Source organism: Cinclus cinclus, chromosome 1, assembly GCF_963662255.1.
Source record: "Cinclus cinclus chromosome 1, bCinCin1.1, whole genome shotgun sequence".
Lineage (NCBI taxonomy): Eukaryota > Metazoa > Chordata > Aves > Passeriformes > Cinclidae > Cinclus > Cinclus cinclus.
This window is the reverse complement of record NC_085046.1, coordinates 15,802,668-15,821,437: the sequence shown is the minus strand read 5'-3', so window position 1 is coordinate 15,821,437 and position 18,770 is coordinate 15,802,668. Positions and strand designations below refer to the sequence as shown.

Below are 18,770 nucleotides of genomic sequence, written 5' to 3'. Positions count from 1 at the left end.
TGAGTGATGTGTGGGGCTGTGAAACAGCCTCATCTCTGCTTCACTACTATCAGTCAGTGACTGAGAAAGGCTCTTTGGGATCTGCTGTGCTATCCCTGGGATGGGAAACTCTCCCCACTGCCAAGAATCCCCTACAAAACCTTCCTAGAGAAATCTTCTCTTTGTGGGTTGAAGGAAATCCAGGAGGACTGAAGAAGAGCTTAGAGTTGGGTATCCTAGGGAGTTCTAATAAGTTCATTTGAATTGATTTTCATCTGACAAGTTCCTTTCTCAGAATCAAGGAAAAAGAAATCATCTGTCAATTCTATTGTGGGGTATTTAATTTTGACCCCAAAGGGAATTCTTGTCTTTGCCATCTAATTTGTTGAAAAGATTCACCTTATGTCTGTCAGCAGAGGTTAAACAGCAAAAAGGAAGTGTCTGTTCATGGGAGATTCTGGGGAATTAAGTGGGGAATTTCCTCCAAAAGTAGAGAAGAGGAAAAATAGAGAACAGCTCTGGTCACTTGTGGGCAATGTCATTTGTCATCACAACAAACAGCAGATCATTCCAGATTAACAAAGTTCTGAACAAGTTTGTGTCTTTGTGAGAAGTTCACCTTTTAACCTAGTATTTATTGAATGGTAAATGCATCATTGTTGGACGGGGCTGACACTACTCCTGTCTTGTGCACCCCAGGAGATGGAGATCGAGACTGGAGATGAAGTTGCTATTGTTGGAATAGGATGCAGCTTTCCTGGAGGTAAGTTTGGGGTGAAAGCAAAGCAGGCTGTGAGGGAACACTGGAAAACAAGTCTTTTCTTCATGCTGGAGTGAAGAAATTTAAGATGTTTGTCCCTTAATAGAATTTGTTACTTTGCTGCTTGTGGGATCTCTCTGAAAGGTGGTGCTGTGCTGGAAACTACTTGGCTTGAATTTGTTTGCAGACAGACAGACAGACAGATGAGGGAAGCTGCAGTGCTGGCTGTGGGCAGGACATTGAGCTGCACATGAAACTCATACAAATGAGCTGGATGGGTGTGGGATGATTGGAACTTTCTGCATGTTCACTGGCTGGGTGATTGTGCATTGTTACAGGATTCTACAGCCATAGGGACAGGACAGATGAAGGGCTGGACATTCTTATCAGCAATGGCTGCAATATAAACAGGTTGGGTTTATCTAAAAGAAAGCTTCCTGCTTTATTACAGTGCTTAGAGTAGATGTAGTGAGATGGTAGGGAAATGGGGAGAGAAGGTGGTTAAGGATTTTCTGGGGGTTCTTTGCTTTTAGACAAGCTGTGAGGGGAGCAGTCGAGATTTTTCCTTTTTTCTTTCACCAAAGCAGGATCACTTCATTCTGTGGCAAGCATATTTAAGCAGCCTAGATTCCCATGTGGGAGGTCCTTGTAGCTGATTTTGCATTTCTGAGTCTGCATGGGGAAGGGGAGCGCATCCTTTTCATCTGTTTTAACAACTCTGTACAACAGGAGATGGAATTGACAGTTTCTGGAAAGTCCTGGAGGAAGGCAGAAACTGCACCGTAGAAATCCCCCCTGAGAGATTTAATGCCAAGGAGTGGTATGATGCAGATGATAACAAGCCAGGAAAAATGTGCACAACACGAGCTGCTCTTCTAGATGAGTGAGTCTGTTCCCTTGCTGCACCACTGATTTTTGGAGTACTTAGCCTATGGGTCCTGCTGCTCAGGGGCTGTGCTAGTGTGAAGGAGAGCAAATTGCAGTAGGCTCAACCTCAGTGTCTTCTATGGGAATTCCACATTCACCTTAGATCCTCAGGCTGCAGAGCTTCATTCAGAGGAGAAGTTGACATGTACAGAAGAAATCTCACTGTCTCCTGACATTTATACTTGGCAGGGTTGAATCATAGGACCCAGCATTAATTTAGTGCTTAGTCCCATGTGAGATATTGAATCCTGCTCTGGAATCAAGAAATGATAGAAGGCCATATAAATCTGATCTTGAGATACAGATTAAATTTCGACTTGGTCTTTTGCAAGCATGGGCCTATTTTGAAGATGCTTTTAAAGACAAACACACACACACACACACACATAGACACACATAGACACACATAAAGTATGAATGTATTACTAGAGAAGCATGGGTATCCATTGAAAACACCTGAGCTGATCTTCAACCTTTTGGTTTGAAATTGTAAAGCCGTGGTATGTATTGGCTAAAAATCATGTAGAAATCACTGTTTCTTTGTAGCTTGTTGGCAGTGACCATTATACAGCAGAGGTGGTCTCATTCTGCACATTCTGTAGTTTGCAGAGTCTAACTGGAAGTAGTGCAATAACCATGAGAATAAAAATGGGTAGAAGTGGGTCTTACCTCTGAAATGCCATTGATAAAATGACATCTTTTGTGGTGGGACTTGAAACATCTTTGCCTTATAAATATTTTCTTCCGAATTTCATAAATGGGAACTGTGGCCTAAACACCCGTTACTGCTCTGCTTTCCATGAAGTTGCAAAACATGTTTACTGTGAGTCCAGAAGGGAATGCATCTTATATACATATGCCATATCCAATTGTGGTCTGTGTGTTTCAGATTTAATTCATTTGACAACCACCTGTTTGGGATTAATAATATGGAAGCAGAACGCATGGATCCACAACAGAAGTTACTGATAGAGTGCACCTACAAAGCCCTGGAGGATGCAGGAGTTCCTGTAGAATCTGTCAGTGGCACCAGAACAGGTGTTTTTATTGGTAAGATGAAAATGTCATGGCAAAGCAAGTGTGTTTGAACCTCATAAAGATTGGAGCAATCCTTCATAACCTTTCAATATGTTCTCTAGCGCTAGATCTGGGCCGAATGTAGACTGGAGATGTAGCAGTACTGTGCTATGGCACCACTGGTTACTTTTGGTAAGAATTATCAGGCTGCTCTAGAACTTCATGGTACAATTCCTGTATCTGTTTTTGGTGCTCTTCTTCCTGTGTTCAGGCACTGAAGTGAAGCAGCAGTTAAAACTGCCTCCCCAGCCCAAGCCTTCTTGGGAAACATACTGGCAAGTGATGATGTGGTGTTCCACCCTTAAGGGGAAAGGAACACCCAAGATTTGTAATTACTTGCAAAATATCACAGTCTTAATAATAAATTACAGACTTGGCATGGAAATTGGAATGCTGGTCCCTGACCTGCTGTATCAGTAGGTTGTGGGTAAAGGTGTATGGTAGAGGAAAAGAGAGAATGGAAGAGATTAATTAAAGAAGGGGAGAGAAAAAGAGAGAAGAAGAGATCACAAGTCCTGGTTCCCATGTTGGTCTGGGCTATGATATATCCAGTGTCCTGGGGCACCTCCTAGCCTAGGTGGGGTTACCTTTTTATAGATTGGTTTCCCTTTCCTCAAGACAGGTTTCTCTCTTTCTATGCAAATTAGTTATCCTGTCTAGTGCCTTCTTTCACAACTTTCTGGAGGCCTTCGATATTGAGATCTTCGATCTCCCTCTCCCCAGATTCACCTTGGGTCAACACTTCATTCCTGCTTCTGTGCTGGGGCTGTCTTTTGTTTGTTGATGAGGGCAGAGTAATTTGAAGGTGGCTGATTGGAAAAGGACCTGGTGGTGCTGGTGGACAGCAGCTGAACATAAACCAGTGTGTGCTCAGGTGGCCAAGAAGGCAAGTGGCATCCTGGCCTGTATCAGAAGTAATGTCACCACAGGAGCAGGGCAGTGGTCCTACCCCTATGTATGTCACTGGTGAGGCCACAATTCGAATCCTGTGTCCACTTCTGGGCCCCTCAATTGAGGAGGGATTTTGAAGTGCTGGAGCATGTCCAGAGAAACTCATCAAGAACTGGAGAAGGTTCCGGAGAACAAGTCCTAGGAGGAGCAGCTGAGGGAGCTGGGGGTGTTTATCCTCAGAAGAGGAGGATCAGGGGAGATTTTATTGCCCTCTACAACTGCCTGAAAAGAGGGTATAGTGATGTGGGGATCAACCTATTCTCACAGGCAACTGGGGACAGGATGTCAGGACATGGCCTCAGGGTGTGCCAGGGGAGGTTTAGATTGGACATTAGGGAGAAATTCTTCACTGTAGGGGTGACTTGATATGGGAATTGGCTGCCCAGGGAGGTGGTGGAGACACCATCCCTGGAAGTGTTTGAGGAAAGACTAGATGTGGCTTTCAGTGCCGTGGTCTAGTTGACATGGTGGTGTTTCACCATACAGTGGACCCAATGAGCTCAGTGGTCTTTTCCAGCCTAATTGATTCTGTGATTCTGTGATTGTATCTCTGTGGGGCAGAACAAGGATGTTCATTCTAGGGAAGTGATGCCCTACCGCCCCATGGTCCCGTTTCATCTTGGTTTTTTAACAATTCTTGGTTATTACTGACAATCCTTGGCTGGCTCCATGGCTATCTGGCAAACGGTGTTTGACATGTGTACATTAGCCCCTTATCTTCTGGGCTTCTACACAGGCCTGCACTTTTCCCCCAGTATACTGTTTTCCAATATTACTTTGGTTAAGGTGTTCTGGGGGTTAATATCCTTTTAAAGCAGCAGAAATCCTCCTGTGGACATTAGAATGGTACCACGGTGCACTTGTCCAACTGCCTTTGTCAGAACCAGAAAAGTTATGGAGGAGATGATGCCAGATGCTGTTGAAAGATATTTAAAGGACAATACTAGAATAACAGCACATTATTGCTGGTGTAATCTGTGTCTCTTTAAAAAGGAGTTTTCTGGGGGAGGTTGGCTGATGTACCTATAGGAGAAACGCTTTAGATTATGTTTTAGTCTGAGAGATGCTCTTCTTCCACTGAGGGAATTATTCCTTGTTCTCTGAATAGAGCTACTGCTCATGGACTTGAGGATCCACAGTGTTTCAAGTGTAGTGTTCCCAGAAAGAAGACACAACTGCTCTCACAGGCCATGTTCTTCTTTACTCTTTCTTACTGATTGCAAGTGTGAAAGTTGATGATAAACACAAAGTATTGGATGTAGTTTGTGCTGTGACCTTTAACTTGGTACATCTGAGGAACTGAAGTTAATGTTTTATACATTTATAGCTGAACCCCCCCTCCTTGTAACTTGTTGATGAATGTTCTCATAGCTAAACTAAAACAACCTGAGTCTCCAAACTGTATCTCGGTCTCAAACTGAGACACAGCGTTCTAAGCAGACTACAGAGATCTTAGCTGCATTGTACAGTGAGCTAAGCCATCAGGAAAGGCCATTTCCTGGGCAGGTAGGAATTTCCTGTTATTTCCTGGGCAGGTAGGAATTTCAAATGTTTGGTATGTTTGTGTAAGTTGTGTCCAGGGGAAATTGCTGTGACTTTTGCCTTTGACTTGTGTTGAGGCAAAGCTTCATGACAGGAGCCCTGATACCACGTGGCTTTGTCTTAATGCTGAAAACCAAACTACACCATCAGATTTCCAGCTGTACATTCCTACTGTTGGCTTGGCTTAACTTGACATGTATCTGATGTTTTCCAGGTCTCATGAATCGAGACTACGAAATCATAACCAGCAGAGCAGTGAGTGAAATAAATCATTATGATGGCACTGGAACAGCAATGAGCATTGCTGCCAACAGGGTGTCTTTCACATTTAATCTGACTGGACCGTCCCTGACTGTCGATACCGCATGTTCATCTTTTCTTTTTGCTCTGCACTACGCCTTGCGAGCCATTAAATCAGGTAAGGGGACTGAGGAGATGCTGGACAATGACATCAGGATTGCTACGGTTTCTGTCTATTATCTGGGCCATCTCAACATGAGTATGTTTCTGTTTGACTCCAGGAGACTGTGAGGCAGCAATCTGTGGTGGGGTGAACTGCATCATCGATCCTCGCACCTTTGTATCTCTCAGTAAAGCCAAAATGATCTCTCCGGAGGGCATAAGCAAACCCTTCTCCAAAAAAGCAGATGGCTATGGAAGGGGAGAAGGCTGTGGTGTTGTTTTCCTCAAACCACTGAGAAAGGTAAGATTGCTTGAGAAGCAGGCTGAAGTAAGACTGGTTGCTTGACTGAATTTCTTTATCTTCAGCACTAATAATGACTTTTCCAGTGAAGTTTTTCCAATTCAAGATTAAGATTAATGAAGCATTCTTAAGAATTTGTGCACTTCCCCTTGCATAGGGAAAGGATCCCCCATTTAAAAGTCAGCATTATTTTCTTTGCTGTGGTGTTTTGTTGTCTTCTTTACAGAGAAAGTGTGAGATTACCCCAAAATCAGTCAGGTTGGAAGGGGCTACAGTGAATTTTCTAGTCCGAACTCCTTGCTCAAGCTGGGTTGTTTTAGAGCAAGATGTACAGGATTGTGTCCAGATGATTCTTGACACATTCTGTCTCCAGTGAGGGAGAACCCAATCCCTCTCTGAGCGACCTGATCTAATGTTTGGTCACCTGCACAGTGAAGAATTTCTTCCTTGTATTCAGGTGAAACTTTCAGTTCCAGTATCAGTCCTTTGCCTCTTGTCCTGTTGCTCGGCACCACCAAGGGCCTGGATCCATCCTGTGATACCCTCCCTTCAGATGCTGACAGATACTGATGAGGCCCCTTCTCAGTCATCTCCTTTCAAAGCTGAACAGGCCCAGCTCCCTCAGCTTTTCCTCGTAAGAGAGATGCTCCAGCTCCTTCATCATCTTCATAGCTCTCCTCTGGACCCACTCCATTTGCTCCATGTCTTTCTTGTGCTGAGGAGCCCAGACTGGACACAGCACTCCAGATGTGCCTCACCAGGGCTGAGTAGAGGGGCAGGATCACCTCCTTCAACCTGCTGACAATGCTTTTCCTAATACAGCCTTCTTACCCATCAGCCTTCTTGGACCCCAGGGCACACTGCTGGCTCATGGACAGCTTGTTGTCCTCCAGGACCCCCAGGTCCCTCTCTACAGAGCTGCTTTGCAGCAGGTTGACCCCCAACCTGTCCTAGTGCAGGGAGTTATTCCTCCCCTGGTGCAGGACCCTGCACTTGCCCTTGTTGAATTTCAGTCAGTTCTTTTCTGTCCATCTCTCCAACCTGTCAAGGTCCCTCCGAAGGGCTGCCCATCCCTCTGGGGTATCGGCCACTCCTTCCAGCTTTGTGTTGACAGTGAACTTGCTGAGGAGGCCTCTGTCCCTTCTTCCAAGCCACTGGTGAACAAACTAAACAATACTGGGCCTAGGGGGTACCACTGGTCACCCTCTGAGACCTGCCATTCAGCCACTTCTCAATCCACCTCTCTGTCCACTCATCCAGTCCACACTTCCTGAGTTTTTCTATGAGGATGCTGTGAGAGACAGTGACAAGCCTCGATAAAGTTGAGGTAGACAATATCCACTGCTCTCCCTTCATTCATCCAGTTGTTTTAACATAGAAGTCAATCAGGTTAGTCAAATGTGATTTACCTTTACCATGTTGACCACTCCTGATCACCTTATTTTTCTTGTGGATAGAAATGGCCTCCAGAATGAGGTGCTCCATCACCTTTCCAAGGACTGAGAAGAGGCTGACTGATTTGTAGTTCCTTGGTCCTCCTTTTTGCCCTTTTTGAAGACTGGGTTGACATTTGGTTTCTTTCAGTCCTCAGGCATGTCTCATGATTGCCACGACCTTTCAAAGATGATTGTGAGCAGCCTTGCTATGTTTTCCCTCTGCTCTCAGACTTCGTGGATGCATCCTGTCAGGGCTGCTGGACTTGTGGATATCAAGTTTGTTTAGGTGTTCTCTGACCCAATCCTACTTGAGCAAGGGAAGATTTTCCTTTCAGCCTTCCTTTTTCCTGGTCTCCTGGGTCAGAAATCCCTGAGGGATGGTCTTGTCAGTAAAGACAGGTGCAAAGAAGGCATTCAATAATGCTGTCTTCTATGCATCCTCCGTTACCAGGATCCTACCTCCATTTACTAATGGACCCATATTATCCTTAATTTTCCTTTTGTTGTGATGGATTTGAAAAAGCCCTGTTTTTAAATCCTGGAAATCCTTGGCCAGATTTAATTCCAGATGGGCTTTGGCCTTTCTAGTCTCATTTCTGCTTACTCTGACAACCTTTCTACATTCATTCTGAGTGGCTTGATCCTGCTTCCATCTCCTGTATATTTCTGGCTTATATTTGACTAATGACAGGAGTTCTTTATTCATCCACAGAGGTTTGTTGCCCCCTTTACCTGCTTTCTCTCTTATTGGGATGCACTGTCCTTGAGCTTGTAGGAAGTGAGCTTTGAATGTCAACCAACTTTCTTGGACCCCTTTTCCCTTCAGGGTCTTCTCTCATGGAATTCTTCCAAGATCCCTAAAGATGCTAAGGTTAGCTCTCCTGGAGTCCTTGTTGGAAATCCTGCTCTCGGTCCTGCTACCTCTTCCTTCAATACTGAATTCTACAATCTCATGGCACTGCAGCCAAGGCTGCCCCAACCAGCACAGGTCCAACAAGGCCTTCCCTGTTTGTTAGTGTAAGCTTGGGCAGCCCAGCATTCCTTGTGGGGTCCTCCTCCACCTGAGACAGAAGTTGCTTTCCAGGAACCAAAGCACTGCTTGTGCTTTGCTGTGTTGCTTCTCCAGAAGATGGCAGGGTAGTTAAAGCCCCCCAAGAACCAGGGCTTGTGACTGTGGGGCTGCTTCCAGCTGCCTCTAGAAGGCCTCATCCCCTCCCTCCTTCTGATCAGGCAGCCCGTAGCAAACACTCACAATGGTGTCACCCTTTTATCCTGACCAGGGCAGAGCTCAGTACACTCCAAGTGTTGCCTCACATCAAGGGCAGCTCTACCACTGCACCTTCCTGGTCTGTCTCTCCTAAACAGCCTGTGGCCCTTCATGACAACATTCCAGTCACAGGAGCTATCCCACCATGTCCACAACTGCAATGAGATTGAAGCCTAGTGGCTGCATGGAGATCTCTAGTTCCTCCTGTTCTCCATATTGTGTGCATTGGGATACAGCAATTAATAGAAGTGTTTGATGGTGACAACATCCCAGTGGGGTGTGAAGGGATGTCCCATTGCCCTGTCTAGTGGTTGCATCTTTGACTGCTGGTGCTTGATCAAGATATTCCCTCGTAAGCCTTCTTTTGGTACTAAGGCGTGTCTCTGATATTTCCCTGTTGGCTTCTATTATCTCAGGGGCACCAGGCTCGCCTCTGTAAGACAGTTGGTGTGCTCCAGTGTGGCTGGTACATCTCAGAGTCACCTGCAGAGGTGCCTCAGAACTACCCTGCCCCTCTAACACTTTTATACTTTCACCCAGTTTGCTAGGGACTAGTCTGGTATTACTGCCCTCTCTCATCGTAATTAGTTTAAAGCTCTCCAAGAAGTCTTGCTGGTTCCCATGCAAAGACTCTCCCTCCTTACTCAGACGGGTGAGCCCCATCTGATGACAGCATGCCTGGCTCTGCAAAGGCCATTCCATCATTAAAAACCCCAAAATCTTGGTGGTGACACCAGGTGCAGAGCTAAGTCTCAGTAGACTCAGCCAGTCTGTTTCTTTCTATATGGAAGCTTTCAACTATTGCTGTTTTAAATATTTTTTTCCAATGTTGCTGCTTTGAACTGGAAGTATGGAGGATAAAAAAAACTTCTGACTCAGATTTCCTTAGCAAATGTCCCAAACCCAAAATCTTTCTTGATTGCTCTCAGAGTATGTGTTGCCATTACCTCACCCCTTACATGGAGGATAAGTAATGGGTAATAGTCTGTGGGCTGCACCAGGCTTGGAAGGTTCATGGTGACATCTTTAACCATAGACTACTAGTATTATTGATTATACATAATTTAATTTTTCGTGGAACAGGCAAAGGAAGACTACAGCAAAATCTGGGGTGTGATAAACATCAGTGCAGTCAATCAGAATGGCAGGTCCACGACTCCGATCACCAGACCGTCTCAAATAGAGCAAGAGAAGTTACTGCGCAGCATTTATGAAAGTTGTGTGGATCCCTCAGTTGTGCAGTACATTGAAGCCCATGGCACAGGAACTGCTGCTGGAGACCCTACTGAAGCTGAGAGCCTGGGTAGTGTCATTAGCAAAAACAGGTCTTCCCGAGTTCCCGTTCTGAAAATTGGTTCAGTGAAAGGAAATATTGGACACACTGAATCAGCTGCTGGAGCTGCCGGGTTAATCAAGGTGCTCCTGATGATGCATCATGGCAAGATTGTTCCATCGTTGCATTACTCGAAGGAGATGAGCAGCATTGATACAGAAAAATTAAACCTTGCCGTTGCCACAGCTGTAGAGCCTTGGGAAGAATCCAGTGAGTATGGAAGAGTAGCTGGCATCAACTGCTTTGGATTTGGAGGAACCAATGCTCATGTTGTAGTCAGGCAGGTGAAACAGCCAGAGCCTCTTCCTGCCTTTAAGAAGCCCCTGGAATTATTTCTGCTGTCAGCAGCATCCCCTAAGTCCCTTCAGATGACAATGGCCGATACAGCTGAGCAGCTGAGCACGAGGAACTCTGTAACTCTCCCAAGCCTGGCCTATACATCTGCCTGCAGAAGAAGCCATGCCAACTACAGGTACCGAAAAGCGTTTGTCACAAATTCCCTCCGACACTTGCAGCAGGACCTTAAGTCAGCAGCGACCATGGAACCTGCCATGTCCAAAGTGGAACCACAGCTGGTGTTTGTGTTCTGTGGCAATGGCGTGACGCTGAAGGAGTTCAGCGAGGCACTGCTGAGCTCAGAGCCGGTGTTCAGAGACAAGTGTAAGGAAATAGAAGACCTTTTTCAGCAGCACGCTGCCATCAGCCTCCTGCCAGCAAGAAATCGTAGCCCAAAGGACTTGTTGAATCCAGAGCTTTCCCAGCCCTTGCTGTTTGCCCTGCAGGTTGCTGTAGCTTCCCTGCTGAAGCACTGGGGTATTAAGCCCGTTGCTGTTGTTGGCCACTCAGTGGGGGAAGTTGCTGCTGCACATATTGCTGGGTACCTTTCCCTGGCAGATGCAGTCAGAGTGATTTACCATCGGAGCAGGCTGCAGGCAAAGACCGCCAGTGGCAGGATGCTGGTGGTTGGAAACATCCCTGTTGAAGAGATTGCTGAACGCCTGCATCCCTACTTGGGAAAGGTGTGCATTGCTGCTTTCAACAGCCCCATTTCCTGCACCTTGTCTGGGAGTGTAGATGCTGTGGAAGCTGTCCAGAGAGAATTAGCTGAAGCTTTCAGTCAGAGAAACATCTTTCTTCATGTTTTAAATGTTCCAGCTGCATACCACAGCCCCAGCATGGATATGATACTTGGGGAGCTGGAGGAGCAGATAGAGCCTTTAGAAAAGCATAAGGGGGAAACAGAAGTAATTTCAACACTGACTGGGGTGGCTGCATCTGAAAATGACTTTGCTCAGGGTAAATTCTGGGCACGGCATACTCGTGAGCCTGTTGCTTTCACACAAGCCATCCAAACTGCAGCCAGAGGCAGGGAAAACGTGGTGTTTGTGGAAATAAGTCCTCACCGAGCATTGCAGCGAAGCATAAAAGAAACACTAGGAAAGGGCACAAAGGTGTTGTCCTCTTTGCAAACAGATGCAGAATATCAGACACTCTTCACCCTGGTAGGAAATCTCTTTGAACTGGGATTTAATCCCAACTGGCAGCACTTTTATAATGGGTACCAAAGTGTTCCTGTGGCCATTCCACGATATCAATTTAATCGCCAAAAACTCATGGACTATCTGGAATTCCATCAACAAGCAAACCAAAGAGGTTTGCCAGTCAGCGCCAGTCATGCTTTGATTTATGGCATAAACAGTGACAACGTGGAGTTTGGCTGCCTGGTGTCCCAGGACACAACACCATACTTATATGAGCACAAGAACAATGGGGTGGCCTTAATCCCTGGGGCTTTCTATGTGGAGCTTGGTCTAGCCTGTGTGATGAGCAGCTCAAGACCTAAAGTGCCTCTGGGCGCTTGCCAGCTGAGTATCAGCTTTTCTGCGCCGTGTGTTCTCACACAGAGTTCCCAAGTACTGAGTATCAAGCTGAGTCCACAAAAAGCCATGACAAGCTTTGAGGTTGTCTCTTCCTCCAACGCAGTTTATGCTGCTGGCCAAGTGGCAAAGGGGCTTGAAGGTGTGGTGGAAGAAAGCAGCATCTCCTTCCAAGCCATCTACCGAAGATGCAAGTCAGTGATTAGCAGAGAGGAGGTTTATGAAGCACTGTCTCAGGTTGGCTTTCAGTATGGCTCCATATTCAGGCAGCTCGGTGATGTTCATTATTGCCAGGAGCTAAAGGAAGCTATAACAAGCATAAAGGTGAATGAGGAGACCATCAGAGACACGCACAGCTACTGTATCCACCCAGTGCTGCTTGACTGTTTTCTGCAGATGACCGCTGTCTTGAGCTCAAGGACACTCCAGTCCAGAGCAGGCTTTCCTTCAGGGATAGGCAGCCTGGTGGTGCTCCGCCCGCTGGAGGAGGAAATGATGATATACATGAGATTGAGCAAATCCACTGGGAACTGCCTTGAGGTCTGTGGATGCTTTGTGGACAAACACGGCTCTGTATTGGCTGAACTTAAGCGTGTTGCCATCACTTTCATGAAGGAGTCATCTTCCAGAGACAATGAGTTCCTGTTTGAAAACAAATGGAAAGAAGTCTCTCTTTCACAGACAATTGGATATCTGGGGTTTAAGCCCAGAGTCCTTGTGTTTGCAGACAAATTTGGGATAGGTGAGCAGCTCAGAAAGCACTTGCACCCTGCTTCGAGATATGTTATGTATGAAGATTGGGAATGCCTCATGGAAGGGGATACACAGAATAAAATGAGAGCAGAGGTTGAGGATTATGATGAAATCCTCTTCCTGTGGGGAATTCAAAAGTTAAATGAAGATTTCCCAAGGAAAGCAGTAGATCAGTTGGCCAAGTGCTGCGAAGCTTATCGCCAGGTAGTGGTGGCACTAAGAGAGAAGACGTCCCGCTGCTCCATCAGAGTGATCACCTACAGAACAACAGAGAGATATGTGGACCACGTGAACTGTGGGTTTGCATTGTATGGCATGACCAGAACTTGTATTGTTGAAGTTCCAGAAATCACATTTCAGTTGATTGACCTCAGCTCCTCCACTTCCCTGGACATCTCAGTGTTAGCAGATGTTCTTGTCAAGTACAAAGGTGGGGACTACCCAGAAGTTTGCATCAGCCAGGGAAGAATTTATGTGTCTGAAATCAGACGCACACCTTTAGTAGATGCAGATTACATCCAACCTGTAAGATCTCTCCAGAAATCACAATCATTCACTTTGTACACTTCTAATCCATACGCAGCAAAAGACTTGTCTGGGGAATTATTCACTGGTGCTGCTACTCAGCTTGACAAACAGAGTGTTGAAATTCAAGTGGATAAAATTTGTCTGCACTCGGAAGATTATTTTCCCATTAGTGTTTCTAGCTGCAGCTTTGGTAACACACTGTATTGGAACTCACAGGCAGGAGACAAACACAGGCTTCTAGGTCTTGATTTCAGTGGTACAGTCACTGCAACAGGCATGGATGTGAAAAAAGTGAAAGTGGGAGATCGTGTGGTTTCATGTTATCCCACTGCTGCATCATCCAGAGTTCAGATTCCAGGAACAGTTTGTTTCAATGCAAGGAAATTCCCCTTCCTCCAGAATGTCCCTTGTGTGTCATACTTCATCATTGCATGGGAAATCTTCACTCAGAGGTTACCCAAGGGCAAACATGGCAGAACATTGGGTATTATTACTACAGAACCGTCATCGGTTTTGTGCCATGTTCTTTCTGCAGCAGCAGAAGAAATGGGTTGGAGAACAGTCCTTGCAAAGCATACTCCTGACATGTTGCAGTATATCAACCTGTGCAATGCCCTTGTTATTCTCCCTCCAGTCAACAGACTGTCTCAGGAGGATCTGGCCCACATGCAGTTTCTTAAAGATGTGGTGATTGTGTGTGGCAATCAACAGTCTGAATGTATCCAGAATGTCAGTGAAGTTGATCATGAAAACATCAGCTTTCATATCCTCTCTGTTGCCAGTCTTTTCCAGAAAGCACCTCTGAAGGAATTGCAGAAGACTGTACATGCCTGGATCAGTTCCATGGATATGAAACAGTTCAGACATCTCTCAGGTTCTGTTTTTCAGCAGCCTGAGAACTTTGAAGGGCTAAACTCTGTGACGTCCTATTTCACCTGCACTTCTGTCCCCCTGGCTGTTCTGGGAAGGCAGAAGGACGCCGGCGTGCTTTCAGACATCCCGTTGTACGAGCCCCAGAAGCAGCTGTTTAAGCAGAACGCTGTTTATGTAGTAGTTGGGGGGCTCACTGGGCTTGGCTTTGAAACAGTGAAATTCATAGCTGAGAATGGAGGAGGGTGTATTGCAATACTGTCCAGGAGAATTCCCAGCAGGGAGAAGCAAGAAGAGATGAGGGCTTTGCAGCAGCAGTACAGAGGGAGCAAAGTCGTGTCTGTGCAGTGTGATGTGGCTTTGACCAGTGATGTTGAGAAAGCTTTCCAGTCCATTGCCAACACCTTTGTGGGGAGTCCAATCAAAGGGGTATTCCAAAGTGCTGTTGCTTTACATGATGGCCGCCTTGAAGTCCTGAAGCTGGCTGACTTTCACAAAGTGCTGAGCCCAAAAGTAGCAGGGACCCTAAATCTTCACCAGGCTACCAGAGGCCAGGAGCTTGACTACTTTGTGTGCTACTCCTCTGTTACTTCCTTCCTGGGCAATGCCACCCAGACAAACTATGCAGCTGCAAACTCTTTCCTGGATCTCTTCTGCCTCTACAGGAGGAACTGTGGGCTTTCAGGCCAGGCCATTAATTGGGGTGCTTTGAACCTTGGCATTCTGCTCAATCAAAACCACATTCAGAGCATTCTGGGATCCAAGGGCATAGATATTCTGCAAGTGCATGAAATTCATGACTATCTCAGGAAGGCCTTACTTATAAACAGCCCACAGCAAGCTGTTGTCAAATTGAACTTTCAAACTTTGTATCATCATGTTTTTTCTCAGATTGCTTCTCTCAAAAGTCGCTTCACATCACTTATTTCACAAGATTTCAGGAACAAGATTGAAATGTTTGAGGAAATGGAAGTCTCAGAGACTGCTTTTCTCAAATCTGAAGACTACATCACCTCACTGGTGAGTGACCTCACAGGAGTGAGCACAGATGAACTAACCATGAATACACCACTTTCGTCTTTGGGCATAGACTCCATGTTAGCTATGACAATTCAGAACCGTGTCTTTAAGGAGAGAAAGGTGGACATACCCCTTGTGAAACTGCTTGATCCTCACACAACTCTGTCAAGTTTAGTGGTAGTTTTAGAAGAAACAAACAATGAAAATGGAACAGATGTAAAGAAGAATGCTGTGGTTCAAAGTGTAGAAGATGGGAGCTGGTTATAGGAATCTTCCCAGTCTGGAATTGTGAAACTTTGACAATACTCAGATTCCTTGCAGCATGTCCGAATGTGTCATTGTAGCATGTCTGGTGATTCTGAATATACTCTTCTGCATTGACCCAGAAAACCCTTCACCAGGCTCCTCTGTCTTAGAATCACAACAGTAATTTAATTAACTCTTAATTTCATCAGTAGTTTGATTTGTTACTGTTTGCACCTCTACATTATGAATAGACATGTAAATCAGAATTAGAATTTTTTAAACATAATTGTATTCTTTATGTATTTTTAAAAGTATTATTAAATTAACTAAATTATCAAGTAATTTGATTATGCAATATATATAAATACCTGTGTCTTTTTGAAAGTTCTTTTGGATGTTGAAAATTTCAAGGTTTCTTCCCAAAAAGGAAACTTGATTTTTTTCCTTATGTTTTCAAAAATAATAAAAATGTACCAGGTGCAAAGCATACAGTAAATCAACTGGATTTTTAAATTAATTAACCATTTTATGAAAACTGAAATAAACAAGAATAGTAGTATAGTTTGAAAAGCAAAAGCCATAGTGTAATTTCTTCTTATTTTCTTGTTTTTGTCTTTCATTCATTCCCCTAGTTTAAGTCTTCCTAATCCAGACATCTGCCCTTATTTTCTTCCAGTGAGACCTACCTCTTCTTTTGAAGAGAAAGCAGAACCCACAGATGGAAAAAAATAATGATATTTATGCCATAGGGGTCCAATCCAGTATACTTTAAATTATATTATGATTAAAAAACAGAGTACTGTTTTCAGTTTTAAATCTTACTGCAGTAAATAATTTTCATACCTATAAGAAGGCATCTTCTGTTGTGAACGTAGCAAATGCTCTGCATTGATGTCAAACAGAATATAGTTTGCTGTACTGCATGCTGTCATTACCTGTGACTTTATATACCACCTGAAATTTATGAGGAGATGATAATCTTATCTACTACTTTGAACATGGATCCACTTCAGTCAATCTCTTTAGGTCAGGCCAAATCATTCTAGGGAAATCTACAGTGAGGACAGTACTTTGTATTATACAGAGGAAGTTATATGTGCCTTTGATCAAGCAGGAATCAGCATTTTAGATTAATCTTTTCCTACAGGGCATGTTTATAGTATTAAATCCTATGGTGTAAGACAAATTTAGTGTCAAACCTTCTCTGCAAATGATATCTAAGGGAGGTACTTCCACGGCTCCTCACTGTCCTAGGGACTTACTATTAGCATCCCTGGGATTCCAAACAGACACAAAACAGAGCAAGAATGTTACACTAGATTAACTGTATTTGTTGTATACAGGGGAAATGCTTATACTTGTTTTGGCTTGTGTTTACTAATCACAGGGTGGACTTAATGAAAAAATGTATGTATCTTTTTACAGTAGCTTTGTCCAAAGCGGAGGGAAACTTTTAAGGACTTATCAGGAAATGTATAGAATAGTTTGAGTTGGAGGAGACCTTTAGATAGACCTAAAAATCACGCCTGCTCTCCTGAAAAGCTGTGTCCTGTTCTGTGGACAATATCTGTAGGCTGCTAAGAGAGGGAACGTGGAGATCTGGTGCTCCTGACCCGAGAAGCCACCAACCTTCCCAGAGACAGGGTCCCACAAGGAGATGCCTTCTAAGGGGATCTTCTGGCAGGTCTCCTGGCTGCTGGATAAACCTCAACAGGAGTGTTGTTTGGGGGTTCCACAGAGATTCCTTTATCATCCAGCAGCTCTGTGAAGAGAGCCAGGGGACGACAGCTCCCTGGAGAGCTGGGGGAAAAACTGGGGCTTTTATGGGGGAAAGCAAGGATGGTACCAAGGGGGAAAGACCAATGGGTTACAAAGGATTAACATGGGTACTAGGGCATGGTGGGATCACTGAAGCCTTTGGGGATATCTCACCATGATAAAAAGATGTGCCAACATAAGGAGCATCCTTCCAGGAGGGTTGAGGCAAGGTAATCACAGCCCTTTTAAGAGGTATTCTATTCAAAGGACATTCCTCCAGAGCAAGGCTGCAGGCAGAGCCCTGGCAGGCCCACTGGCCTCCACAAATATCTATCAAGATGGGCTAAACCAATTCTGAGCTCAGAGAACTGTCTTAAAAACAACTGGAATTATAATGTAAGTACATCTTATTTGGGAGAAATTTGAGTCCCTCCAGAATTACTGAGCCTGGTGCTCCCAGGGATATGGATGGACACTGTAGTCAGGATTTAAGTCTGGAACAAGGCTTGATCCTGGATTTAAGTGAAAACATTCCCTGGTCATATGGTATTCAGATGAAAGATAGCAGATATTTGCTGCCATTCAGGTTTCCCGCTCTAGAAATGCAATAAAGTGTTTGCATGGCTTTTCATCTGTGTTCCCAGTGTGAGCATAAAAGGGATTTAATCTGTTCAGAATTGGTTATCAAATAAACCAATTATAGAGAAACTGCTCAAATCCCTAGCAGAGATAAGAATATCTGACACACCTCACAGAGCAGACAATCTGCTTTTTTTTCATCAGCAGTGTTAATTTTGACGATTTTGACAACAGCATGTGACTCTGGAAGAAAGAGCCTGACCTGTTCTTCTATCATTTTCATGGATAGTTTTTGCAAAGGCTGGCACCCTCAATGCAATGTTCATCACTCATCAAAAAAAGGAAAAAAAAATCTCATCCTAGAAAAAAAATGAAGTGAATTTGAAGAGCTGTACTCTAGAAAGTCTTTGCGGCCAGCAATCCACCAATCACATAATTTGTAGTGTACGTCAATTACTTTATTTCCTAGACATGGACTCCCCCAATTTATTATGACAGATTGAAGTCTGTCAGACAAAATCTGGAAGAGACCATGGACTTCATAATGCAGAACACTGATAATCCCAAACAAGCAGTTTCAGGACAGTAAAGCCGGTATGGTTCAGAGACTATTTGAAGGAGATGCATAATCTAGAATAGAGCCATACTTTCCTCTTAAACCAAGGACTCTTACAATTCCCTGTGAGCCAAACTTCCCAGATTAGGGCAAAGTGCAGTGGAAGACAGATGCTGATCTGAATATAAGTAAATCGACCATATAAAAATGTCTAAGTTATACTTCTTATGCACGACTGACACTCCAAGCCCTGCAGCTGCAATGTGAGTTTCATGTACAGAATGACAACTAGTGGCTTCAGGGGCTGCAGTTGTAAGAGAACTGTGACTTGCTCAGGGTAGTACATATCTCAGAAAAGTGTCTTCGAGTCACATGAGGCCAAAAGAGTCAATTTTCTTGTAGAGAAGGATTTGGAGCTGGCCAACAGAGACTGGGTCTGATGTGAAAAATGGAGGGATGGGGGACTGTAGGGCCACTACAGAAAAAAATGTCTCAAACTGGCAATAGAAAACACAGATGAGTAACTGAATGCAAGAAATCAATTGCTCTCTCCAGACTTGCCAAATTACCTGCCCCTAGAAATGTCAAGTTTTTTGGTCCTTTTGGTT

At 44.5% G+C, this 18,770-nt stretch overlaps 1 protein-coding gene across 1 annotated transcript; it reads left to right on the top strand.

The window, feature by feature from the left end:
• Positions 1-627: 627 nt before the first annotated feature.
• On the top strand, positions 628-15,290 carry LOC134044778 (phthioceranic/hydroxyphthioceranic acid synthase-like). The gene is made up of 6 exons (XM_062494164.1): positions 628-742; positions 1,469-1,622; positions 2,556-2,716; positions 5,451-5,654; positions 5,758-5,939; positions 9,726-15,290. Exons 1-6 carry the CDS (start codon positions 628-630, stop codon positions 15,288-15,290), a joined length of 6,381 nt encoding a protein of 2,126 aa, XP_062350148.1.
• Positions 15,291-18,770: the final 3,480 nt, after the last annotated feature.